The 27,811-nt window shown below is 45.3% G+C and overlaps 1 protein-coding gene across 21 annotated transcripts in view; it reads left to right on the top strand.

Moving 5' to 3' along the window:
• The first annotated feature begins 2,544 nt into the window (after nt 1-2,544).
• The window catches only part of Magi1 (membrane associated guanylate kinase, WW and PDZ domain containing 1), a 612,319-nt gene continuing 587,052 nt past the window's right edge, over nt 2,545-27,811 (top strand). For 17 of the 21 annotated variants that reach the window (XM_029535175.1, XM_029535160.1, XM_029535164.1 and 14 more), the window contains exon 1: nt 2,568-3,458. In XM_029535175.1, the coding sequence (XP_029391035.1) occupies nt 3,146-3,458 (313 nt within the window). In that variant the 5' untranslated portion in view covers nt 2,568-3,145. Of the gene's footprint in view, nt 3,459-27,811 lie in introns of all 21 variants that reach the window. The other 4 variants (XM_021190697.2, XM_021190696.2, XM_021190700.2 and 1 more) reach the window with 1 other exon arrangement.

The raw sequence follows: 27,811 nt of genomic DNA, 5'->3' as shown, positions 1-27,811 counted from the left end.
GCATACTCCAGAGAAGCAGGTCATATATTTACCCTCCCAATGGGACAAAAAAATACATAGGGATCAAGATGCTAAGTCTGAGGCCTTTAGTGTTGTATAGCAACACAACCTAATGGAATCCTTAGTGGTTCATGATCCAGCAGTAAGAGGGAAGGAAGAGTGAGGGTTTGAGGTCTTCTTGGGCTGTAGAATGAGACAGAAAAGCAGGCATCCAGTCTATCACACAGGTGAAGGATAGTTATGAACATGACCCAACCCAAAATAGAAAAAAAAAGTGAGATTTATTCATTTGGAAGGATTGGAGTTTACAGTTAAGAGACTGGATTTATTAAGAGCACTTGAACTTGTAAAATGCTATAAAATTTGAAGACATGGGACTTTGAAAGTCTATTTTATACTGCAATATCAATATAATCATGGCATCTTGGGTACAAAGACAGGGAAGGTTATGGTTTAACAGTAATGTTTGACAAAGAGTGGTGGGTTCTGCTAGTGAAGTTTTTGTCAAAGTTGAGGAAAACCTAGACACAGCTGGAGAAAGGGCATAGTAGTGGAACTGGGGAGTAGCGATGTCTATAGGGCATTCTCTTGATTGCTGGTTGCTGTAGGAGGACCCAGGCCACTGTGGTGGGTGGCATCCTTGGGCATGTGGGCCTAGGATGTAGAAGAAAGGCAGCTGAGCAATCCAGGGGAAGCAAACCAGTAAGTAGCATTCCTGAGCTCTAAGTTCAAATAGACTCTTTTTGACTAAGTCTGTTTTGGTTAGTGTTTTAGTATAGCAACAAAAAGCAGATTAGAACATCCTAGAGATGCTGAGGGCTAGATCTGGGTTAGGGTTTGGCAGTTAGGTTTGAAGGGACTGCTCATTTGACCTCAGTCAAACCAAAAATCACAAAACCAAAAACCACAAAACCAAAAAGCACCCCCCCCTACCACCACTTGGGGGAAAACAAAAACAACCAACAGCCCCCTCCCCTAAGAAAACAAACTAAAAAACAAAACAACAACACATCAGAGACATGAGATTCCTTTCACCTTTTCAAACACTCAAGAGCAAGAGGTTATTTTGTTCTGTTTTGTTTTTTGTTTTTTGTAAAGCCGGTCTTATGGAGCCCAGCCTGTCCTCTCCTAGACTTGGCCTTGATTTCTTGATCCCCATGCCTCAGCCTCACAAGTACCAGGATTACAGACGTGAAACACCAGGCCCTCATTCTTAGTAACTTAGACTAGCTCTCTAGAAACAGGGCTTGAAGAGCTTAAATATATGCTTATGTTCTAGAGAGGGGATTATCTCTGCCTTCCAACCCCAGGACTCTGATTCCTCACCCCCAACCCCAGTTATCAGATGTGAAATTTTATATGCCACCATACAATTGCTTACTTTGCAAGTTTCCAGTGCCTATGTATTATTTCTAACAACTGTGGGGGTTTGGTTGTATTCCTCCAGCCTTGGTAAGTGGAAGGTGGTAGTACTTAAAAGATGCCTGCGGAATCTGAACTTCAGACCGATCCTCTCGACCTACCTCAGCGACATCCTCACCTCTCTGAGTGGCTCCAACTCAGCTCCTTTTATCTAGTAGATTTTCAAGTCTGTGACCAAAGAGGAACTCATTGGAAACCACTGAAAAATAAACGAAACCGCTAGGGCCACCACTGCACTGGCCTCTTGGCGGTAGGGGGCTGTTCTTTCTGTCCCAGCCACACCAGCGCCCTGATTACTGTATCCCGCCTCTGGGCGGCGAATTCCGAGGTGGGCGGCGCGCCCACGCTTGTGCAGGACCCGCACCCTGCGGTGATCTTTACTCCCCAAAGCAGTGCTTAGGTCTCTCGGCTCTCCCAGAAGCCAAAGGGGGCTGGCCACCGCCGCCCTTTTGCTGGAACGACAATGAGAGGCTAGCGAGAAGTCTTAGGTAAAAGGCCACGCTAGCCTTTGGCTTTTCTCGCTCGCTGGCAGTTTTCTCCTTGTCCTAGAAAGTTGGCCCCAAAGTTTAACGATGGGAGCATACGTGTAGGTGCGTTAAGTGGGCGCGGACAGGGATGCAGAGGGTGCGTGGGTCTTGATGGTTCGGGTCCTCAGGGTCACAGAGACAAGAGCCAGGCTCCGCATGTGGACTTGAACCCCTGGGCGGGGAGCAGGCGCGGAAATGTGGCGGAAGGCAGCGGGGCCGCGTGAGCGATGGCGTGGCCAGGCACTAGCGGAGGACGAGGAGAGAACCCGGTTGGCCGGCGAGAGTATGAGCCCAGCGCAGAATTGGTCTCCCAGCCCCCACCTGTTTGAAACGATTTGCAAACACCAAAGCCAAATTCCCTGTGTTCCAAAAGTTAGAGAGCTGGAGTCGGGCAAGCACACGTGTTCCCCAAAAGGCTCTGGCTGGGCCGACCACACTGCAAGAGGAGGAATTCTAGGGGTGCAGGGAGAGGAGCAAGTTGGCGTCAATGAAGGGTCGGCCCTAGGACCCCGCGGGAGGCGCGTTGGAATCTCTCCCTTCCAGGAGGAGGGGTGGGGCGGGCCTGCCCGCGGGCGGCCGCCGAGCGCATGCGCGCGCGTCTCCTCTCCAGCCGGCCGCTGCGCTCCGCCGCGCGGAGTAGAATGAACTGTAACAAAACAAGCCGAGCCTTTGTATCTGCTTAAAGGGGCCGCGGCCACTTCCCTCGCGTCCCCTCACCCCCGCCCCGCGCCGCCGCGTCTCCAGGGCTCCCGGCAACTAGCTTGGAAAGGGCTTCCCTCGCGTTGAGGAGCGGCCGGCCGGCGCGGAGCAGGCGCGGCGCGTGTGGAGAGAGCCGCGGAGCGGAGAGCGGGCCCGGGCGGCGCCGGAGTGGACTCTGGTCCCGGGAGCGCGGTCGGCGCCGGAACGCGGACCCGGAGGCACCGGAATGCAAACAAAGCTCGCGGGCGCCCGTGCAGGGCTCTCCACGGAGCCCGGAAAGTTTGTTTTATGATGGCTTGAGAGCGCGAGAGAGTCGGGCGAGGAGGCTCGAGTAGCTCGCTCCCGCGCTCCGAGAGATGCTTCTCCCGTGAGCCCGCCGCTCCGGGGGCTCGTGCTGTGGGGGGCACCTGTCTCTCGTTTTAGCAGTTTGCTTTTCTTTTTCTTTTTCCTTTTTCTTTAATTTGAATTTTTCTTTCGAGGAGAGGCTGTAACTCATCATGTCGAAAGTGATCCAGAAGAAGAACCACTGGACTGGCCGCGTTCACGAGTGCACCGTGAAGCGGGGACCCCAGGGCGAGCTGGGGGTGACGGTGCTGGGGGGCGCGGAGCATGGGGAGTTTCCGTACGTGGGGGCGGTGGCGGCGGCCGAGGCGGCAGGGCTTCCCGGCGGTGGCGAGGGGCCGAAGCTGGCCGAAGGTGAGCTGCTGCTGGAGGTGCAGGGGGTCCGGGTGTCCGGCTTGCCCCGCTATGACGTGCTGGGAGTCATCGACAGCTGCAAGGAGGCCGTCACCTTTAAAGCCGTCAGACAAGGTAAGACGGGGCGTGCCTTTGGGGGGGCGCACCCCGAAAAAGAGGGGAGGCCCGAGGGGGCGCCGTTTGCTCCGAATGCTGTGAGCCAAAGTTGAGGCCCGGGCCAGATGCACTCAAAGTTGTGAGGTTGTGGGCTGCGCGCCCACCTGCGTGGCGGGCAGGAGCCGGGGTTGCGCCGGGAAGCGGGGGAGATGCTTCCCAGGCCTGGTTTGCCAACTTCTCGTCGTAGCCACCTAGTGCGGCGCAGCCTCGCCTGCACCTTAAGGCAGATGGGGAACTGAGGCAGGCTAAGGTGGACGCTTCCCCCAGCCCCTTACGGGATGGATGAGCTCACTGAGCCGGTGGCTTGCCACTGCTTGTTTCCCTGAACTGGAGAGTGGGTCGTGGAAGGAGAGGGTCTATTTATGGTCGATTGGAATTCTTCCATCACTGAATTTGCCTTCACCGTGCAGCCCCTCCAGGTGGGGCTGGGTTATGACCCCCTGGAGTCCTTAATCCAGCCGCCTGCAGAGCCTGCAATCACCCCACAGCGGGGTGACGTCTGTGTCTCCTCCTTGTGGAGACCTACGGTGGGGGAAGGGGTGATTAGCGCTTGGCGCGAATCTAGTCCAAGTTTACCCAGCCACCTCCTCCTCTTGCACGGTCGTCCTTATTGATGATGATTGTTGATAGTTGCAATTAATTGTTAGCGTGTTCTGTGAGAGGCTCCTCTGTAAAGTGGTTTAATTGCATTATCTCATTCTGATTCACAACAATGCTATAAGATGGACTAGTTTTTTGTAAGTCCTATGTTACAATAAGTAAGCCGGGTCTGACCTTAGGCAAATGACTTGCCCAAGGTCACACAACTACTAAAAGTGTATATGGGTCTTTTCTGTTAAATCTTGAGCAAGGAGGAGGGCTTTGAGGGGGTGACTTTCGTGGCCTGAGTTTTGGGGTGGGGGTGGGGAAGCAAATCTTGCCCTAGAAGTCTGTAGGGTAGGGATGGCTTTCCAAAAGACGCATGTGATGACTCCTGGCCGTGGGAGAGTACCCCCCTCGCAGTTTGGTCTGAGCAACGGACTGATCCTGTATCTGGCCACCGGAGCCTAGCTGCAGTCCTTAAAGGCATTCCTCCTGCATCCAAGTGCTGTGACGCAGGTTCTCCCAGATGAAAGCACCAGAGGAGGTGGCAGAGTTGAATGTGGTGAAAAGTTGCCATATGTTCCTGTCAGGATGGCAGCAGCTGAAGGAAACGTGTCAAAGGAAAGCCTGGGAGAGCCAGTGCGCTCTCAGCAGCAGGCCCCTTCCAGATGACCGGAGGATGAGCGCAGTACTGTGTGCGGGGAGCCTAGTGCGAGCCAGGCCTTTCTGTGTTGGGAGCACAGAGGCTGACACCTAACAGTGGAATGTCCTTATCTTGCTACTTGGCTTTGCCTGATGAATCTGTCCTTAGGAGTTTCTGGTAAAATCATAACCGAGGAAGTGTGCGTGAGCAGCAGTGCTGGTTCATAGTAAGTGCTCAGGAAAAGTTGAATTTAAGCAGTTAGGAATTCAGTTTTTAGCTAGGAATTTAATGCCAGTTCCCCAGGTGATTATGACTTGGTAGAGCTGTTGAGAAAATACTGTGACAGGCATTTATTTACTGGGGGACAGCATTGGGTTTGAGTTCAGGCTCATTTTTCAGAAAGATTTCTCATCCGGCAGGATATCTGGGTGGTGGTTAATGGGTCTTAAGACTTGTTGGCCATGGGCAAGAAGCTTCCAGAAGCTGAGCTCTTCCACTATTCTGCAGAGATCCTGAAGCTAGCTAGCACCCCTTCTCCCTCTCCTCTCTTCCTTCCTCCCTCTCTCTCTCTCTCTCTNCTCTCTCTCTCTCTCTCTCTCTCTCTCTCTCTCTCTCTCTCTCTCTCTCTCCTCTCTGTGTTTGGCGGTGGTGGTGGTGGTGGTGGTGGTGGTGAGATGCCTGTGGATTTGACAGTTATTGTAGTGCTTTCAGGTGTCACTTCCTTTGATCAGGACTGTCTTTTGCCAACAGAAATGCTCACAAAGGGAGTGAGTGGGCTTGTGCTTCTGAACACCCTTGCAATAGGCTGTGAGTGCTGTGGAATCCACCACATTAAAAAACTGTTGCATGTGATAATGACATGGGCACAGTTACTTGTAAAATGTCTACATTGCTGTGAAGATGACCCTAGGAACCATTTCAGCAATCCTCTCATTTTCCTGTTGCAAAATGATTTAAATTATAGGACATAAATTTGTCTCCAACTTTTTTTGTTACTGTGCCTTTATTGTATCAGGTAGACTGAGCTGGCATTTAGGAAAAATTATATTTTTTTATGGTATTTCCATTTTGAGTTAGCTCTCAAAGGGACATAGTCGCTCTGGGTACATATCTGCGTGGAATTGTCACAGTCTTCTTGTGGTAGAAGATTGTACTCTCTCTGTTGCATGGCGGTTTTCTGGAGGGACTTAGGAAGCGAAATAGTCGATAGCAAATAGTACCTCATGGATAGGAGTGGGTTGTAAAGGAGACTTACTAGACCCACATTAAGTGGAGAGGACAGCTGTTGGTCATACATGCTTAAAAATATTATAAATGTATGTATGTTAGTTGGATCTGTGTATGCATATTATTTTCAGAATTCAGATATTTAAAATGCAGAATTATAGCAGAAATCAGATCTTTAAAAAACTAGACTTTTAAACTGATATATGTGTGTGTATATATAATATATGTTATATATATTATATATATGTTATATATATATACATAAAACCAGTTCATACTGTTTTGTTTTGTTTTTGATAGTCCGGTGTGGCCTTGAATGTCTGGTTCTCCAGTTTCCAGAGAGGTGGGATCACAGGGTCTGCTGCCATGTCTAGTGTACTGCAATGTTTTGATACTTGTGTGTGTTTGTGTGTGTATATGTTATATCCGTTTAGGTCAGATACCAAGTGTCTATTTTAATGAATTTGGGCATGTTTACTCTCTCATGTTCCTTCCCGACACTCAAATGAAGATACACAACATTATCATCACCTAAATATTCCCTTCAGGATTCTTTCCAGTTAATCCCCTCTCAACCAAGGGTGTTGGTTCCTCTTATTATAGATGCATATTCTTTTACTTCATAAAAGATGAAATATAGTATATACTACTGTGTGTCTTTTTTCACCCAGAAGGTTTTGGAGAGTTCTTGTATACTTCACTCTGTAGCTCCTTTTTCATTACTGCATAGTATTCTCTAGTAGGTATTTTGCACCCCACCCCCTTTTTTTAACCTTTGCTTCTAAGTCCAGATTTGACTGTTACGAACCAAGCTGCTATGAATGTTCTGGTTATTTTCTGTCTTTGCCAGTCTTTAATCTTGTCCGTGTTGAATTTTAATCATTCTAGAGTTTTAGGGAAAGAAAGTAATTATAGAAATATTGAATAGGAGGTAGCTAGTCTTTATTACGTTCTTACATTGGAGTTTGCCAGGACACCATGTGTTTAGTACGTGTGAGTCCTTGGTTCATACCTTAGCACTGGACTAAACCCAGAAGACAAAGTGCGCCAGGTGTTTGGTTAACCTAGCACTTTGTGGGCATTCCCTTCTTTAATCCTTGGACCTTCACTCATGGCTTGGAAACTTAGGTTCAGAGAGGTTGGGTAACTTTGCTAAGAGCCCTCATGACTCAGCCGGGGCAGAGGGGGAGCGCAGCCCTGCACCACCCTAATGCCTCTGTTCCTGACACCTAGGAAGGACATTGGCTATGGAGTTGGAGTTCCTACCCAGTAGGTCTGGGCTCCCATGTCCTAGTCAGAAATGTAAATTCTGCCTCCCAAGGTACCACTGACTCAGAAACTTTGGGCTCGGGGTCCTTCGGGGGGAGTTTTGTGACTTGTTGGCCCATGAGAGAGAAGATGGGCAGGTGATCTGACCCAGAACCTGGTGTCGCAGATCTTGCAAAGTCACTTTCCGTGGGCCTAAATTTCTCAATGCCAAGAAAAGTGGGTATGCTTCCCTTCAGAGCTATTGCTTGCCTGAAGTGCTGAGCTACGGATAACTCTGACTTGATGTTTAAAATGGTCTGATTGCAGCTTCTCAGACGAGTATATTATAGGTCATGCTTTTTCATATTTCTGTGGATGAATTTGTGGTTTTGCAAATTACTCAGGAAATTGCCTTTCCACTTTTTTTTTTTTTTTTTTTTTTTTAAGGCAAGTAAGAGACAATAAATAAGACACAATTTAAAATTCAGACATTGTGCCACCACCCAGACCTTTCTCCTCACCACAGGGAGGAGGAGTCGTGGCCACACAGAGTTGAGTGTAGTTCTGGGTGCAGGTTTTGTTCCTCTCTGCATTTGTTTTGTTTTAATGATGTGTGCTTGTGTTGCTGAATTGGAATATGTGACAGTGACTCCTAAAATAATTCTGTGACTGTTTCCCCTTCATTTCCAAGCACTCTGCTATGTCTTCCTTGGTTTCTTCTTTTCCTGTGAATGTCTGATCTCCCAACTTCTTTCCCAGATTGTCCCCACATTGACTCCTGTTTTAAAATTCCTTTTTCTCTTTACTCTTAAATTTTGTCATTTTGTGTGTGTGTTTGTGTGTGAGATGTGTATATGGGGACATATGCATGCCTATATATGGTCAGAGGAGAACTTGGTGTAGTCTGGCTCACTCTTGACCTTTATGTTTGTTGCTGGACTTGAGCTCAGGGGTTCAGGGGTGAGCAGCGTGTGATTTTACTCTCTGAACCATCTCACCTGTCTTCTCTTGGCTGTTTTAGACCTCATCTTACTATGTTGCTCTGGTTGTCTTTAAACTCACTATGTGGTCCAGGCTGTGCTCTGAAGTCTTCCTGCCCTCAGCTTCCTGCGTGCTGGGGTAACACACGTGTTGCACTGTGCTTGGCTTTTGGCTACCTTTTAAATTTTAAGTGATGCATATATGTCCGTGGGTGGGTATGTACATGTGCGTGCAGGTGTCTGCAGAGGCCAGAGCTGTTGGATCCAGTTGGAGTTGCGACCCATCTGATTAAATTAGGTGATGGGATCCAAACTCTGGCTTCTCTCCTGCCCTTGGCTCTTCTCTTCAAAGAGTTCCTGATCTACTTGTGTTCATTCCTTATGTCCTTCTCCTGGTGTTCTAGCCTAAGATCATTTAAGAAAAATATTCTTATTACGTGTGTTTATTCACGTATGTATTGTGTGTGTGTGCACGTGACCTGCTTGGTAGTTCTGTGTAGGTAGAAGACAACTCGAGGGAGAGTTTTCTTCTTCTACCATGTGGGTCCCAAGCTAAGTCCTGAGACTTAGCGGCAAGCGCCTTTACCTGCTGAGGTGTATTGTCTGCTCTTCTCCTCAGATCTTGGTGGTTCTGAGCTGTTACCAGATGCCACTGTCAGCATGGAAGATAACCCTGAGGCGAGTGCGTCCCTTTTCCTGTTGTGTGTCACAGTTTTAAGGTCTGGTTCTTCTATGTCTCTCTCCTCCCCTGTGAAAACAAGAAACTCACCTCTATACACTTCCAGTCCCAGTCTTTGAAACACCGCCTGACATTCACTGAACAGGTACTCACTAAAATTCGTTACCCTCAGGAGAACATTTTCTTCCCTTTGCTTCTTCTTGCTGGGATGAGTTGTTTTCTGAGACATGGTCTCGCTGTGCCTCGCTGGCTGGCCTGGAACTCTGTGCAGACCAGGCCGCCCTTGAACTCACTGAGTTTTCTCTGCCTTAGCCTTCTGAGTGCCGGGATTAATGGTGTGGGCCACAATGATGGTCTCAGATAAGTCTGCAGCTAGATTAGCTCTAGTGTCTGTCTGTCTTTCCTCTGTCTGCCTCCTCATCCTTTCTTCTATAGAATCTCAATGCTTTCACTTTCTTCCCAACAGTTTTTTCCAACTAGCAGACACCCAGTGCCTATTAATCTCTTCTGGGTTGTAATGGTTGTCAAAGCCTAAGGAGTTAGATTCAAGTACGTCTGCCTGTTGACTAGTAATTGAAGTTCAGCTAGTCTGTTTGTAAACTTCAGATGCTCGGAGGATGGGGCTTCCTGCTCAGGTCATCTGGGCTCCGTTTGAGCCAGTGCCTGAGAATGTTGTTTTATCTCTGCTGTATTGAAGCTGTCTTTGTGTGCAGTATCTGTTTGTTTATTGTCACCCACAGCAAGTAGACTCTTTGCTACATAAAGCAGCATCAGTCCTTTCTCTCTTAAATTATGCTTTGTGTTTATTTATATGTTTTTAACTTAAACTTTCAAAAACCAGTCTGTTTTTGTTCTTAGTGCCAAAAGACCCTTGTCAGAGGCATATTTTTAGTGTATGTTGTAGAATCCGCCATGACTTTTATAGGGAAGAAGCCGTACAAGGATAGGCAGCCCAGGCTGTATGTTGTTCCCTGTGCCACCCTTTGCCATTGGTTGTGTTATTTAAAATAGATTAACTTGACCTTATGAGGCAATGGCATACAGTTGGCTCCCTGCATTTGTTGGCAGTCAGGATCCTGCTCGTCTCGGATCGCAGAATTGATGATATCCACCAAGGGGAATTAAGTGGTTTATAAGAGAAAACATTCTGACATCTCATTACCACAGGGGTTTACATGAAGGATGTTGCTCCATAAACAGCGGTTATTTAACGCACAACACCACCCTGGGATGTTAGTGGTCCTTTCCTTGAGTTTGTGTATATGTGTAACAGGATCTGCTGAATTTTGTATACACTGAGAATAAAGGCTGTCAGATTTGTTAAGGGCTGTCCAGGACTGTTCGTGTCCTAAAAGTAGGTTACTGAATCTTTGCCTGACTGTAGCCCTGTCATGTGACCTTGGGCCCAGGGGCTTTGTCATGCCCCACTCCATGACTGGCTGCATGGGTATTATTTCTCATGGTTGCCTTTCATTGGCTCCCCAACTGAAGCCCATGGATGTCAAGGTTGGGTCTGTCTAGTCTGGGTCTCTTATTAAAAGTCCAGTGTGTTCTGACTCTCACCTTTTCTGAAGGCATGTAATACAATTAGAAAATGCATTTAAACAGTATTTTTATGATGAAATAGTAATCATCTGTTTTTATGGCTCAGCAATTATATAGTAGAACAGTCCATTATTTATGCTCTCACCAGTAGTCCCCACCTCAGAGGTAAAGGTCGAGCTGATACAGAGACTTACAAGGCCTGTATGCTCTGGCTTGTGACATCAGTTCTCTGTCCCTGTCCACAGCCTGTAGGCCCACACCTACACATCTGACACAAGGGCTCCTTCGTGTCCTTTAAGCTGTTCTCGAACAATCTCCCTCTCAGTGAGGTTTCCTCTGCACATTTAAAATGTGGTTTAAAAGGATCTTCACAGACACTTGTCCTTCAGTGGTCTCCTGTGCTTCATCTTACCCTGGACTATGCAGGTCACGTTAAGTACGTTGCCTGTAGGATCTAACTTCCAGGAGGGCAGGATTTGTTTGTTTCTCTGCCGATGCTGTTTGCCCTGGTGCCAAGGATGCAGCATAGTAGTTGTTCATATAATTTGTCGAGTGTTTGCTGTCAAACTTAGAACTGGAGCAGATCTCTGGAGCTCAGTCGTCTCTGCAGGTGACGAAAAGGTAGATGACTAATGATGGTCTTTCTGCATTAAGTCCCACGTGACTTTTTAAATGCTCCTACTCTGACTGGAGCTGAGTGGAGCTAGATGCGTGGTCCGGACATACCTTAGAAGACAGCAGTTCTGACTCACTTCGATTAGACTTGATATTACTGGGTCCTTTGTCTCCCGCCAAGCATAGGAGAATGGAGTATGTTAAAATCGCCTTGGAATCAAAGATAAAGTTTCACTTAGCTTGCATTTTCAATCTCAGGAGGATATTCATGATTTTAGGACAAACAGAATACTGAATTTTTGTGGTGGCAGTGACCCTATATTGAGTCCACTTGAGCCAGCCTGAGGATCTCATAGACATAGCAGTCCTTATATACCCATGTCTTTGTTATATACCCGTTACTTTGTTTCCCACCCTGCCTTCTCCCCACTGTCGCCTGGGTCTTAAATGAAATTTCTAGGAGCACACCTGAGATCAGCTTTTTAAGATTTTTATTTATTTATTTTTGAAACTGTCATTTTACCGTTGTTCAGATTTGCCTGGACTTTACTGTGTAACCATGCTGGGTACCCTCCTGTCCCCCCAGTGATTATTTGAATGTCAGTAGTTTATCAGAGAAGTGGTACTAAGGAACACAAGTTGGAGGCCCGGTGGCCCACCAGCCAGGTGTTTAAAAAGGCACCTTGCCGAGGCGGGACTCGGACCTGGGGGCAGCAGCTTCCTGTTGAGTGTGTCAGGGAGGTTTATGGATGTTTTACTCCTCCTGTGGTTGGTGAGAGCTTCTTCCTGCTGGCTATCCATCCCTGTGCTTTTTTTTTTTTCTGTAACTATCTCCAGTGTTGGGAGAAAGAGTTATGTAAGAAAATTATACTCTCATTGCTAAGGTTATTGCTAAGGTATCAAGCCAAGCAGAGCTGGCTGTGTGTGTGCTTTTAATGGGCCACGGTTATGTTTGCTGCAGTAAGGCTAATCTTTTACTTTGTAGGGAGACAAGGTTTGCGGCTCTCTTTATGGACAGTGGCATGATGGTGCAATTAAAAGGCTCTTGCTCATATACTGGTGATAAGCCTTGTTTCAAAATTATTGCTATACACGGATTAACTGGACTGTCAAACTGCTTGTAGACTAATCCACAAATAGCAATTAATTGATGGGTTGTAATTAAGACTTGAGACTAAGTCTGGCTAATGGAGAGCTGGGTGTTAGGGGGCAAGATGCTTCACCTCTTTTGAACCATGCTTGTCCCTCTGAACATGGAGATGATGAGGGCTCTGCTCTGTAGGGCTGATGGAGGAATGAGCTGGAAATGAGGAAGCCACATGGCTCTGGGCCTGTGCAGAGTGACTGCTCAGAAAGTGTTGGCTTCTGTTATTGTTCCCCCATTTGAGAGCGCTTCAGGGAGAAGAAAGATTTTTCTTGGGAGGGATAGAGATTTTGGTACATTGCTCTCTGAGGGAGCTTTTTCAAGTCCAGAAACAGCCTTCATGTTTCCGTATAATTCACATGTTCTTTCTAAAGGATTGGTTCAAACAAATGAAAAAGAAGCCTGTAGCTTGATCTCCCATGTGTTCGGTGGAGGTCTGCGCCTACGTGGTCCCGGGTGAGGAGTTGATCCGAACGATTGTTCTTAGGCTCCAGGTTGTGAGAGTTTGGAGAGATGTCAGGTTCCTGATTTCTTGGTATGCTAGGCAGGTCAGTACCAGCACCAGTGGTCCTTGAGATCCGGACATTGAGGTTCTCTGATTTTTCTGGTACCATGTCAGCTCCTACACTAAAAATGTCTGGGGTGGTAGTGATGCTTAATGGTTAGTTATATAGGTTTGAAGTCAGCCTGCCTGGCTCTTCCCCTTCCCATCAGAGACTATGGGCCAGTTAATTGGCAGACTACTCCGCTCTCAGTGGACAGAGAGAATAATACCGGTGTCACAGGGTGGCTGTCTCAGTTTTGTCAACTCAACACAAACCTGGACATAACTAGGAAGAGTGAATGTCATTTGAGAAACTTGTCTTCATCAGATTGACTTGTGGACCAGTCTGTGGAGCATTTTCTTGATTGATGATTGATGTGGGAGGGCCTGGCCCACTTTGGGGCATGTTATCCTTAGGCAAGTGGGCCTGGATGTCTAAGAAAGGTAGCTGAGCAAGCCAGCTGTGGTTTCTCCTTCAGTTCCTTCCTTGAGGCCTTGGCTTGCTTTTCTTGATGATGGGCTGTGTAACCGTATAAGCCAAATAAATCCTTTCCTCCCCATGTTGCTTTTGGGCCCAGTTTTATCACAGCCACATAGAAGCGAGTTAATACAGTGCTGTGAGGCCTGCATGAGGTAAGTGTTGAATATTTAGTATTTTCCTTAGTTCCTAAGTCATAATGAGCAGCTGTGATTTTTTTTTTTTTTTAGTTGGAGAAATGGACACCCAGCACTGCATTCCCTCTTCTAAGGCAGAATTTTGCTTACCTGCTTTAGGGAAATTTGCCAGTGTGTAGGAACATTTTGTTTGTGTGTGTGTGTGTGTGTGTGTGTGTGTGTGTGTGTGTGTGTCTAGTAAGGATTGGGTGGCATTGGCACCTAGTAAATAGAGATCAGGAAGGTTGCTAAACATACAATGTACAAGAAATTTATCAAAACTGTCAATAAGGCCGAGGCTGAGGAAGCCTGCTCTGAGCAAAGCTTCCTAGATAGGCTGGGAATCTGAGTAGGGTGGTGGATTAGTGAGTAAAAAGCTTGTTTATAGGTCCCACGGATGTCTCCACCTCTCAGTTAAAGAGCTTACTTAGCTGTGTGAGCTCATTCTCCTTCTAACCATGATATCTTCACAAGTTGTTAGTCAGTGACAGTGAGACTCAGGCTAGGCTCTGCCTGGCTACCTTGGCCTTCCATATTCCAAATGTCTTGATCCTATAGCCTGGGATCCAGCCAGAGATCAGAAAGTGCTCTGACGTATCTTCAGGCAGTTCTGTTTATCTGCCTTAGGCTCCTGCTCTTTATGATTTACACCACTAATTCTGTTGATTTCCTTCCTCCTTATGAGCATTCTTCATGCCTGTGCCTTGTAACTGTAAATCTGCCTGACTGTCTTCTTTGCTGCATATGTGTTTCTTGTAGGAAGCATCCTTGTTTTGTGTATTGTATAATCTCTGCTCTGTGTAGGTACTTAGGAAATCTTTGTTGAAATTTTCAGAGGGTTAAAAACTAGACATGATTTTTACATAAAAAAATTCTTGCCTCAGATCTCGTTGGCAAGGAAATCCACTTTTTATTTTTAAGGCATATTAAATATACTTAGCCATATGTCTGACTTTTCTGTGATGATTTAAGATGGTTGTCTGCCAGTTGTTGTAGCATTTTGAACTGTAGAGAAAATATTGAATTAATTGTGTTGGAGGTCTTAGCGTGTCTTTATTATGGCCAGATGTAAGCAGCAGTTGCTTATGTAATGTGGCCATGGGAGGCACCATTGTGGCCTGATTTAAATAGAGTCAGTATAGAGTCAGTGTCTTACCACCTGAATTCTTGGCAAGACCTTGGAATTTACATCTGATAGAGTGTGTTCATTTCCTTCTCCAACTATCAGCCTGTCTGTGTGCCTTGGTTAAGAATTCAAAGCTCAAGTTGTTAAAAAATAACTTTCTCTGCTGTTGGGGCGTGTATGTTTTATTTTATTTAATAAGAAGTAAATAATCAAGGTTCTGATTTCTAATCTTTTAAAAATCATATGCCATTGTGATCTTATATAACTATTGATCATTATATATATAGTTGATCTGTACATCAGTCTGTCTAATTGTTTTCACATTTACACAATATGTAGAATACAGAAAGATGTTAATGGGGAAAGAAAATGTATGCACATAACTTAATATTTTACCCTAGAGAAATGTATATGTTAACATTGTATTTTTATATTGCCATCCATCCATCCATACTTGCACACACACACACACACACACACACACACACACACACACACACGGGTAATAGGTGTGCTGGCGATGACTTTTTTCTTTACTAAAATAAAATTTTATAACAGTACGTGGTAGAACTTTGTGCCTAATAAAAATAATGTAGACTTAAGCTTCCCTCCCCCCACCCCCAAACAAAAACAAACCAAGCTCTGGATGGCCTAGAACTTGTTTGTCCTGGCATCAAACTCAGCAATCTGCCTGCCTCTGCCTGCCTCTGCCTTCTGACTCAGGGATGTCTGTTGACTTAATAATTTTTAAAATACATATAAACTTAGTTAAATATCCCAGTGGCTATTTGGTCACTTTATAGTTTGCCCTTATGATTTGAATATGAACATTTACTTTGCTTGCCCTTGTCCCATATTTTTTGCCTGGTTTTGATGAATATCCTCCTATCTGTCTATATTTTAGTGAGCAAATGTCTAGAACTAGTTTTGTGAGTTCATGTGAACTTTCCTTTTTAGTTGGGAATAATATCAGGTTATAGCCCTTGAATGGGAGTGTGAGAAACCCCGTTCTTCATGTACCTCACTTGATGTTCTCCTCAGTATCTTCTTCCTGAATTGTTTTTTTATGAGAGTTAATGAGAGATTGTCTATTGAGATTTGGAGTGGTAAGGGACTGGGGTTAACTGGAAGGATTTATTTACCTTGTTCAAAAGGGAAGTTTCTTCTGTGGTCACGTCATGTACTAACATTGGCTCAGGGTCATTAGCTCTCTCAGGTTTTCAAGAAACCCCAAAAGCTTAGAATTTTTAAAGGCATAAATTCCACCAATTTTTAAAGGTTAGTTCAGCATTCTTTTGAAAACATGGGTGAACCCAATAGAGTACATCTGGGAGCCATCTTGGGTCCCCACGTGACAAGTTTGCCCGGCTTCCTCTATGTGTTAGTCTCTCATCAGTGCCTGTCACACTTCATCTCTTTGAGGGTAGCAATCATGTTTCTTATGTCTATGTTCTCAGGGCCCAGGATGCTGACCAGCTCACAGGAAAGGCCAAGAAATGTGTGTCGAAATGAATAATACATTCTGGAAGTGGTTTAGTTTGGCACCAGAACTTGTCCATGTATGTTCTTCGAGGCCCAGCTGGTGACAGCTCTCCAATTCCAGTTGAGAAGAGCTGGGGAGAGAGTATATTTTGACAGCTGATTATAATCGTTGGAATATTCTGTCTCAGGGCTCTGGTCTGCTGAAACTTAGAACTGGGTGCAAAATCACATCTTGAAATTGACATTCATATGGATTTGAATTCCCAGTGTGGGAATAGAATCTATTTTCTGCTTAGAGATGATTTCACTGTGAAATGTATAGCCTTATAAATAAAAGAATGAGCAGGCTTTATGTTTGTTACTTAGGAATGGTGTGTGTGTGTGTGTGTGTGTGTGTGTGTGTGTCTGTGTGTGTGTGTGTGTCTATGAATGTGGGTGTGCATGCAAGTATGTACCAGAGGAGAGAGGATAACATTGTATCTTGATCCTAGGGCACTGTGCCAGTTAGTTTTTATATCAACCTGACACAAGCTAGAGTTCTTTGAGTGGAGGGAACCTCAATAGGGAAATGTCTCCATAAGATTGGGCTGTAGGCAAACATGTAGGGCATTTTCTTAATTAGTGTTTGATGGGGAAGGGCTTATTACCCACCCTTGTAGATGGCCACACCTCTGGGCTGGCTGGTGGTCCTGGGTTCCATGAGAAGGCAGACTGAGCAAGCCAAAGGGAGTCAACCAGTAAGCAGCACTTCTCCATCACCTCTGCATCAGCTCCTGCCTCCAGGTTCTTATCCTGTTTGAGTTCCTGCCCTGACTTCCTTCTGTGATGAACTGTGATAAGGAAGTGTCAGCAAAATAAACCCTTCCTCCTTATGCTGCTTCTGGTTGTGGTGTTTCATCACAGCAATAGAAACCCTTACTAGGACAGATGCTATTTACATTTTCCCTTCCTATTGTGTAGTATTTGCCTGTGTGATGTGAGAACGTGTGTGTTTGTGCCAGTGCACTATTTCCCTTGAGACAGGGGTTTACTGACTCTAGCTAGACTGGTGTCTGGCTGGCTACAGTCATTCAGTCCTTCTGTCTTCTGTTCCCAGCTCCTCCACATTGTGTGTGTGTGTGTGGGGGTGGTGGTGGTGGTGGAGGGGGTTACAGTCACTTGTGTATGTTTTGCTTTCCTGTAGGTGCTTGGGATCTGAACTCTGATTTTGAACATCAGAGCCTGGAAGGGCTTAAACAGTAAAGGGAAGTGCCTGATCCCATCTTGTTGGGATATTCTACAGATAAGCCAGCATTCCAGCCTTTCCTCCAAGAGTAGACATGCTGTTAACCTCTGGGGCTTGTTCTGCAGTGCCATTGTTACGTGGAAGCTGTTATTACCCTTGCTGCTTTCCTGCCTGCATAATGGATTGCTCTGTATTACATAATTGATGCTGAACACCAGCTTTGCTGTGCTAGGCCGAGGAACATACTCACTGTTTCAGACCAGACAGAGGCTTCGTCAATGTGGTTTTTCTATCACAGAGCCAAGTAAGGGAAGGGATGCTACAAGATCAAAACGGCGCAGTAAACGGTAGTGAAAGCCACTGCAGTCTTTAGACTCGTGTGGATTTGGTTGTGTGTCCTTCCTATTGTTGGGCACTTTCCATTCCTCTGTACCCCTGTCAGAGTGGAACATTCTGGTAGACTGTCTAGGAATTCGGTTTTTAGATAGGATAGTTTATATGTAATTTAGAACTTCACGTGTGAGACAGAACTAAGGCATTTTCAAATTGAGACTAAATGATCAACTTCCTGTGTTTTCAGAGCCTCATTTGTGGCATCCAGATGTCCCCATCCAGGCATGAAACTTGGCCTTGGTTTGCTACTTTGAAACGCTCAAAGATGTAGTGTAGAGTGCAGTGCATATCTGATGTTGTTGTTTGGGTTGTGGATCTTTGGTAGAATTTCTGCCCTTCTGTCTTTGTTGAAGAATCTAGATGTGTTGAAGATGGCTGCTCCAAAGTCTAGCACCTGGACTGCGTGTGGGAAAGCTCATTTGCGGCAGCTAGGACTCTAAAGCGGCCCAGCTTCTCTGAATCCTAGGTGAATGTGCAATTAACACATTTTGTTCCTTGCCCCTGAGGTTTCAGGGTTGGTTGTTTTTGTGGTACTCCAATAACAGTATAGTAGGTAACTGAGACAGTGGATTCCTCTTCTAAATTGCTAACACATGGTCAAATGCTAGGTCAGTTGGGGATTTTGTACCTTGAGTTTGGTGAGGAAAAGATCAAAGATGGGAGGAACATAATAAGCGTTCATTTTAGCCAAAGAATATTGTTTCTGATAGTTGTATCCTGAGATGTCCTGGCTTTCCCACATGGAATCTGTGAGGTGAATTTGTTGTTCTAATAACTTAATTTTCTTTTCAAACTAAAAAAAAAAAAAAAAAAAAAAGAAAAAAGAAAACTTCTTTTGGAAGCAAAGAACATTATCTCGGTGTTGGTATGTTTATATAGAAAGGCCAGTAAAGGAAATATCCCTGTAACTGCTGGCTATTTGTGTCTCTCCAACGCTTTGGGAAAATACTGACATAAGGAAGAAAGGACCCAGCTTTCTTGTGCAGTGTGAATCTGTGATATTTTAGCTAAAAAAATGTAAGCTCAAGCTATTCTCTGTAAAATAAATTATCTTGAAACAAAAAAGGTAATTGTGAGGAGAAGCCATTGATGGGGTTATAATTTCTGGCTGTTACTCTTGAAGACTGTTGGTGGAAGAAACCTATCCATGGGGTTTAATAACACATGGTGGCTCACTTTGCCTTCTGAATTCACAAGGACAAAGAGATATTTAGAAGAGACTTGGGAGGTGTGTGGGTACGTGCGTCTGTTACCGGTCATGGGTACCTCAACGCTGCCGTTAGCACCATAGCCCTGGATACAGGGAAGATAATGATCAGTGTTGGAAACACTGACTGGCAAATTGAATTCAGGTGAGCATAGCCTCTCTCAGAAGTACCCAGGGGACTCTACAAGGTGTAGGCATCTGGAGTTGTAGCTTCATTAGCTATTCTGACTCAAGTTTCAAAGCCTGGTCCTTCTGTCCCAATTACAAAGAGTGGTCCACAAAACAACCCCCATATTGGAATCAGCCAGGATAATTTTGAATATGGGGATGACAAGGTCTCAGCTTAGATAGCGTGGGATCAGAATCCTGGGGCCAGGGGCAGGTATTCTGTGCAGCCATGGTGTAAAGTCAGTTCTGGCTAATGGTGGGAAGCTCTAGGCTTTACAGTGCTGATTTTCAAATTTCTAATTTTCTAATAAATGGTGGTAGTGGACCTGAGCAGCACATTATACACTGAAAGCACATTGGTTTAGAGAAGCCAGAATAATGGGAGGGCAAACGAGTTATTTGAGGGAGCTACATATTGGGGTGTGCTTTCAGACCCTAGCATAAGTCTGGAATGCGCAGGGAGGACCTTTCTTTCCATAGCACATTAGCCCTTCTGAAACAGAGCCAGTCCTCCAGAGACAAGACCATGCTGCCCAGTAGAACACACTGTGATGCTCGACTAGCCTTTACGTTTTTGTACCTAATCTAGTAGCTACATGTGGCAGTGGTGGCCTTAGACTGTAACTACTACTGTGTCTGAGGAACTGAGCGCAGATTCCCTGAACAGTTTGTATAGAACAATTATTTCCCATGAGGCTAGGGATAATGTTTTTTCCTATTGGCTTCTCTGTCCCCCAAACCTAGTAAGTATCTTGGAATTGGATTGGAAAAAAAAAAACCTTAAAAAAAAAAAGAGTTCTTTATTTGTATGCATGCGTATGTGAGTTTATGTGCCCTCCATGTGTGCAGATGCTTTCGGAGGCCGAAAGAGTATGTTGAATCTCCTGGAACTGGAGTAGCAGGCAGTTGTCAGGTGCCTGTTGGGGTGCCAGAACTCTGCAAGAGCTGTACCAGGTGCTCTTGACCACTGAGCTGTCTCTTTAGCCCCCTGGAAAATCATTTTGGAAAATCATTGGAAGATTGTGCTTGGGGGCTCTGGGCTACCCTGAGGGTTTATAGTTAAAGGTTTTCTAAAATGTTTTTTTTCAAGCCCAATGCTTTGGTTATAATTAATAATAAAAGTTCAAATGGTTTCAAATGGCTTAAGAGGATTAGTTGTTGATGCCTATAACTAAGAATTTCAGAGAGACAGAGCTTCCATTAGTGTTTGATCTGCCTCAGAGCTGTCAGCTCTTCCTATGATGCTACCAACTCATGCTAGCCAGACTCACTCCTATGAGAGCCTGCTCTTCTACCTCTGCCCTGGAAAACCTCCATCACAGTCATCCCTTCAGGTTTAAGTTACCTCTCTGTTTTGTAGCTAGAGGGTGTGCTCAAGGGGGCTGGAAAAGTGGGGGTGGGGCATGCTTTCTTTCCTTTTCTTTCTTAATAAAGAGAGAGATTTTATTGTATGGCCCTGGGTGACCTGGAACTCACTGTGTAGACAAGCCTGGCCTTGAACTCACACAGAGATCTGCCTGTCTATGTCCCATGCTACTGCTGGGATTAAAGATGTAATCACCATGCTCAGCTTATGTGCATTCATGGTCCTAGCTGGGGGGAGAGGCCCCCCTATGCCGTAGGTTGTGTGCTGAGTCACTTGGTTCTGCAGCATTTATGTTAATTATCCAGGCTTCTACAGGTAAGTGCAAGGGAGGTTCGTCCTCCTCTGGGTCTGGACCCTGTGGTTTCTGCACAACTGGGGAGATGTTATTGGGGAATGTTAGGGAACATCTGCATACAAATTTGGGTTTTATAATTGGAAGGTACTACTGGCAGATGGTGAGTGGAGGCCAGGGATTCCACTCAGTGTCCTCTTATCTACAGGACAGTACCAGATGGGGAAACCCGTATCTCTAGACTCAACTGCTACCTTTTCGTGGAACCAGATGCCTTCCTCTTGTTCACCCACTTGTTTGTATGCTCTTAGCAGAAGCGAGCCTCCTTGTGTACTGTTGTCCTTCTGGGGTGTAGTGACTGCAGGGCAGCCATCCGTCCTTATGTTCTGCTCTCCTGACGAAGCAGTGGCTGGCAGCTGAGTGGCATTCTTATATGAAATACATATAGGAACCAAGCAAGAGGGTTGCCTGTTTTGGGTGGGAAGGTTTGTTGAGGTATGGAGATAGCTCGGGGGTGATAAAAGGATTAACTCAGGAGCTCTGAGGTAGGCTATAGAATAATGGGCGTACTGTGGATTCCTAAAGGGCAGAGTGAGAACTGATCAGACAACACGTTCTCATTCTGCTGGCAAAGCTGAACAAGCAGTGACTTGAAAGAGAAGACTAGGAGATAAATAGCCAGTTCCAACCCAGGCTGAGAGGGACGAGAGGGACGAGAGACACTGAGCCTGTTAGCTGGCTGAGGCTGAGCAGTTAGACTGCTGTGGGCTTGCTTGCTAAGAACGTTCCCAGGCTATCAGTGGTCACCAAAGACAGGGACAGGCTCTCCTGGAATCTAGGCCCCAAAGGGATATGTTCTATGTGAGGCAGGGTGTTGCATGGGTGACAGTGGGCTGTTCATCTTCTATCCCTTACCGGGTGTGTGACCTTGAGCATGCTGCCTAACCTCTCTTTGCAGTTTCCTCATCTACAAGAAGAGATGGCCGTGGTTCCTGGCTCTCAGTGCCTGGCTTTGGGCCACATAAGTCAGTGATTAAGAATTCTGGCATCTCAGGGTTTAAATGTTGGCTCTAAACACCGTGGTGGTTGGTAGGTGAAGAGGACTATGTCATCTTTGGAGGAAGAGCATGGCTAGGTGCTGTTTACTGTTCACAGTCTTACATTTCCTACTGGGTGCTAGCAGAAAGTTACAGATGTGAAAAGTCTGCCGGGGCTAATCGTGGGTGCAGGATGGATGGTGGTGGGCACTGGAGGTTGGCACTAGTGGTTATAGGTGCTTCTCCCCCCCTTTGTTTTTCTGGCTTTGTAAAACAACCAAACAAAGGGGTTGGAGAGAGGGCTCCGTGGCTAAGAGATTAAGAGCACTTGTTGCTCTTCCAGAGGACTTGTGTTCAATTCCCAGTACACACATGGTGGCTCACAACCCTCTGTGCTGCTTATTAGATCCAGCACCCCCTTCTGGCCTCCACCAGGCATGCACGTGATGTGTATACATAGATACAGGCAAAGCACTCATACAAATTAAAATTAAAGCAATCTACAAATTAAAAATGTCAAATGTAGATGCTCATGTGCATGTGCGTGTGCATGTGCGTGCCGCCACCCCCTCTGCCCCCCTGCCTCTTTGGTTCATGGTTGTGTGTATGCAGTACAGCTAACGATAATTATGGATCCCTGTCTCTGACCAAGATAAAAGGAGGAAAAAAAAGGATAAAGAAGAAATGGCTTCAATAAAGCAACCAGCGGATGTTAATTTCCACAGAAAAGCAAAGGTGTTTGCTTTTCTTTTATCCTCTCGGTTCCCAGAATCCTCATTCTGAACTACTAATAGCTTCCCCATGTCCTTCCTTGTGTTTACAGAGTTGGGAAGCTTCTAGCTATCTCACTGCCTGCCACACTGGTAACTCAGTAGCAGAATTTGATTCAGTATATGTCAGTTCAGGCGTGTATTTATTTTGTTACACACCTGTGGATGTGCTTGAGTGCATGTGCATGTGTGCCCTCCTGTGCTAGTGTGTATGTGTGTGTGTGTGTGTGGCTAGAGGTTAGCCTCAGGTGTTCCTTAGATGCTGTGATGCTGTGTACCTTTTTTTTTTTTTTTTTTGAAAACAAAACAAAACAACACAACAACAACCACCAAAAAGCCCCAGGCTTCTCATGGACTTGATACTTGCTTATTTGGCTAGGTTGTTTGGCCTGAGAGCCCAAGGAATCCACATCTCTACCTCCCCATTGTTGGTATTAAGTCTGTGTCACAATGTCCTGCTTTTTTCCTACATGGGTTCTAAAGCAGCAAACTCAAGCTCTCCTGCTTACAACTCAAGGCATCTCCCCAGCCCAGCTCAGGCTTTGCTTCCAAGACTGTACCTGCATGCACTAACCCTCAGCATGTGCCGACTTCTGCCTGCTCATTCCCCCATCTTACAGATCAGAACGAAGCTGCTTGGCTGAGGTTTCTCGGCTGATTATCTAACACCAGGAGTTGTTCGGTAGCTGCAGCCTCTCTAGGTGTTTGCCTGGATGCAGTTGCCTGAGTGCTTTTGTCTCACACTGTGAACAGTGGAGAGACCTTTGTGAGACTGCTGGATCACTGAGTGCTTGTGATATGGGTCCCCTCATGGAGAGTTGAAGTCCCAGGAGAACTGAGGCCCAGCACTGGTTACAGTTCTTGCACCCTCCTCAGGGAAGAGCTATCTGTGCCTGGCCAGCTTGGCACATTACAGAGCGGCACTGTTTATCCATCTGTGGCCACGCCCTGCACGTGTCTAGACATACGTGTTTGCATCTTCCACCTCTGACTAAATACTTCTCAGGGGTCCAGGGAAAGGAACATGGATTTTTATGGACCTCACCAGGTTCTACTGGCTTAAAGAAAGATACATGTAGCATACAATGGCCCATTGCAATCATTTTTAAGCATATTAGGTGTTAGGCACATGTATGCCGTTGTGAAGCCATCGCCTATGTCCATCTCTAGAGAACTGTGCCTTTTCTTTGCAGTGTGGTTCCCCCTTGCCCATGGCCCCGAGCAGTGCTACTTCATTTCTGCCTTGGAATATGGCTCTTGTAGGAGCAGTGTATCTGTGGGTGCATATTATTTGGCTTTTTGTAGCTGGCTTATTTCACGTCTTACCATCATGTCCAGGTTCATACACATTGTCACTTTTGTCATGATTTCCTTCCCTTTAAGGCCGAATTATGTCCCACTGCTTGTGTAGGCCTCAGTTTTCCTCACTGTTGGTCTGTTTATGGGGAACCGCTTTTTTCTTTACCCCCTTTTCTGTTTGGCATTTATCTTCTGCTCAGAAGCTGATATATGTAATCAGATTTTATTTAGTTAGATTTTTTTCTTTTTGAGACCAAGTCTCCCATGTATTGGGTCTGTCTGGCATCAAATATATTATGCACATAGAATGGTTTCCCCTGATCCTCCTGCCTCCGTGTCCCACATTCTAGGATCACAGGCATGTACTGTCTTGCCTGGTTTTATTCAGTGTTGTGGGTGGAGTTTAAAGCTTTCCTCGGTCTTTGGTCCCCTCCCTTCTGCTTCTGTTCCTTCTTGCTTCTTCTTCATTTTCCCAGGTTTCTCAGGCATACTACCTATCAAGTCCCTAGCTCTGAAAGCCCATGATGCATTGTCAGGGTAGAGTGTGGCTAGCAATGTTAGCTCATCTCTTTGGTGTTTTGAACAGTTTGTAGATTGGGCCTTAAGTACCTCCAACATCTTTCATCTAGTTATCATTTCCACCTTCTTGGGAGGGATGCCAGTACACTCCCTTGCTATGTGCCCAAGATTTGAGTTTCATGGAGGCTGAGTTCAAGTGTAGGCTCATGACTGAGCTACTGTATAACGTCAGTCATGTGATTTTTTTTTTTTTTTTAACTCCTGGGAAGTAGCAATACTAAGAAACATGTGTTAGTGGCAAGAGTTGAAATGGAATGACATAGTGAACCCCCGACATGGAACATAGAGTAAAAAACAGAGCCAAGTAGCTGATATTTCCTGCTTCGATTCTGATAACTTTTGATTCTAGGTTTGTGGAGGCGCGGAATTGACTATGTAGTTGACTCAAAACACTTCTGTTTAACACTCTGGGTTTTTATAATTGTTCCTGGCACTACCACCTCCACTTAGATTTTATGGAGAGGAATTTGTTGGGCCAAGTTTTATGGAGCAGATTTGATAGGAACTCATTCTAAAGTATACTGTTATACTGCCTTTATGCTTTCCTGTTATTCCTTTTGTAAGAGGGCTTGCAGTGTGGGTTTAGTCACCACCCTCTAGAGGAAGCTACAAGTGATGATAGGAGAATTCATTGATCTCCAAGTCGCAGTAATGCACGTCGATGCTATCCAAGGAGCTGTGCCAGATGGGGCTTGGTCAGGTTTTCTTTCTCTTACGTGTTGTAGCTGTGGGCAGGATTATAATTTTTGTCACTAGATGTTTATTGCTCTAGCTTTAAGAAAATAAGGCTGGCGTGGTGGTGCACACTTGTAATCCTAGTGCTTTGGAGCTTGATGCATGGGATCCTAAGTTCAAGGTGACAACGTGCCACACAGTGCAATTCTGTCTTACTAACAAAATAAAAGTAGATTTTATGTAGATTTGTTTATGTGACTATGCTTCATATATTTTAGATAACACATTTAATCATTACAGAAAATGATAATTTAATAGTTATGAAGAACCTAACATAGCTTGTACCATTCCATGTTCCACCCTTACCCTTTGAATACAGGGTTCCCTATATTCCAGATTGGCTGGGAAACCTGATATTGTGATTGAAGCTGATCTTGAGCTTTTTTGTTTGTTTGTGTTTGTTTTGAGAAGATCCTGTTACTGTATAGTCCTAGCTGGCTTGACACTCACTCTGTAGACCAGGCTGGCCTTGAGCTCGCAGAAATGTACCTGTTTCTGCCTCCCAAGGGCTGAGATTGCAGATGTCATTAAAGCAGGTTTTGTTTTGTTTGTTTGTTTGTTTTTTCATACATCCTGAGTTGAGTTTTATTTACTGAAAAATGATCCAGTCACTAATTTACCACTTACATACACATTGTTACATCTCTTCTAAATGAAGACGCACACATGTCTTTGAACAGAGGCCTTTTAAGTTTCTAGCATGGCTTGTGTGGGGGAAGCGTTTGTACTGGCTCTTTCATACTTCTTCGAAGGGATCCAAACTCAAATACCCATGGTCCAGTCTCTTCATATGCAGAAAAATAAAGTTATCATGTTAGATGATAGCCTTGCCAGGTGTTCTGAGGACAGACTAGTCCTTGAATGCTAGACATAGTCCTGTGGACTGAGTTTCTGACATGGTAGTTGTTGCAAAGCTCACTTTTGGATTGTTCCCAAACATGGTAGCAATGTCCAATGTGTTTCCTGTTTTTGGGTGAGTGAGCATACGACACGAAAGTGTGTGATTGCACCTGGATCTGAAGGCTACAGGGGAAGACTGGGTCCAGGACCCAACTACGAGAGCCTGGGGCAGAGCCTTGCCTGGAGGATAGTTCCTTGGTTCCCACATTCATTATGTGTTGTGTTGTGTTGTATTGTATTTTTGTTGTAGGTATTTTGTGATTATGGCAGAACATAGGGCCTTGTGTAGGGTAATGTGTCCTACCACTGAGCTGGCGACCCTCTCAGCTTTCCTATTGTTTTAAACATCCGTTCTTTTTATCATTGGAGAGGTGTGGTAGGGGTTGTGGGACCCAGGCATGTCTGTGTAGTGAACGCTTTAAGCATTGTTTTCCTGTGTGAGGATTCAGGCCCCAAAGGTACAGAGGGCATCTGTATATTCTGTGACTTGGTAGTGCTCGAGTGAGCACTGGACTATTCTCAGGGTGATGTGGTATTTACAATGCGTGGGATACCTTTAAGCGCTCAGAGTTGAGTCAGGTAGCCCTGGCTCTGAATTTCTTATCTACTCTGGCCTTGGGATTTGTTTTTAATCTTTTGAAGACTCCATTTAGACAAAAAATATATATATATATATAAGTTATGTGCCTTATAGAATTTTTTGTGAGCATGAAATAGTGTAACATCTGAGGAATACTCACAGGATACCAAGTACATTAAAAACACCCAATAAGTATTTCTCTTACTGTCCTTTCACCCAGAGGTCTGTTGAAACAGCAGACAAACAAACACGTCCTGATTTCTGTGTGTGAGTTAACGTGTTGCTTTGACAGGGGACTTGCCCTTGAGGAGTCAGTCTGAAGTGACTTGATCCACTCTTGTGTGTTAAATATTCTTTGTGATTGCTCACTTGATCTTCAGTAGGAACTTTTATACTATTTTGAATTCCTATGGGTTCCGGTTGAATCCTGAGGTCTTGAATTTAGAGAGAGTCATGTGGTCCAAGTCAGTGGGACGTGATCCTAACTCTGTGTGACCACTGCACGTGTGTAGCCATGACTGTGAGTGTCCACAATTCAGACTTGACTGGAGACAGATGAGTGTCGATGGGGACATTAGTGCTGCAGGGTCTTTGCTCATGGTTGGAGTTGGGTGTGCTTCCTGAGGAGGTCTTATTCGAGTTGTAAGCTGTTTATAGAGTTGGCATGGGCTGTTAGTCTGAGCAGAGGGGACAGCCAGAGCAGTGGCCCAAAGGCAGGAAAGTTCCCAGTGTGCTGTGGGCCCCACGTGTCTGAGCTGAGGGCCTAGTGAGGGAAGGGGATAGCCGGCTTCTTTTCCCAGCCTGGCAGTGTGTCAGGAGTGCTCATTAACTTGAGTCTTGAAATAATTTGATAAATGCAGCCTCTTTTTTTATTTTTTTTATTTTTTTGAGAATATGTGGGAAGAGCCCATTAAAAACCGTAACATTTTGGCCTAAAATTCTTACCACCAGAAAACCTTTCCCTGGAAACACTCAAACTGCAAGATATGTGAAGGGCTGTGTACTCTATGGCATTGTTTGTAAAGGATTGGCTCGCGCATGCATTATGATAGTTAAAAGCTTACAGTACTGCCTTCTTGTACCAGATTCCACAGCCAGTTAGAACAGTGAGTTGAATCTGTGTCCTGATATGTAAACAGATGATACCGTAAATGGAAGAGGTACTGTTGGGTGAGTCCATTCTTGGAACCAATTGATAACCCACTTGGGTGGGTATCTAGAACAATATGGATCACTTACCCATGGCTGCCTCTGGGTTGGGTGACATATGTGCCAGTTAGATTGTTTGAGA

This window comes from Mus pahari, chromosome 2 (genome assembly GCF_900095145.1).
Source record: "Mus pahari chromosome 2, PAHARI_EIJ_v1.1, whole genome shotgun sequence".
NCBI lineage: Eukaryota > Metazoa > Chordata > Mammalia > Rodentia > Muridae > Mus > Mus pahari.
This window is presented reverse-complemented; position numbering and strand designations above follow the sequence as displayed.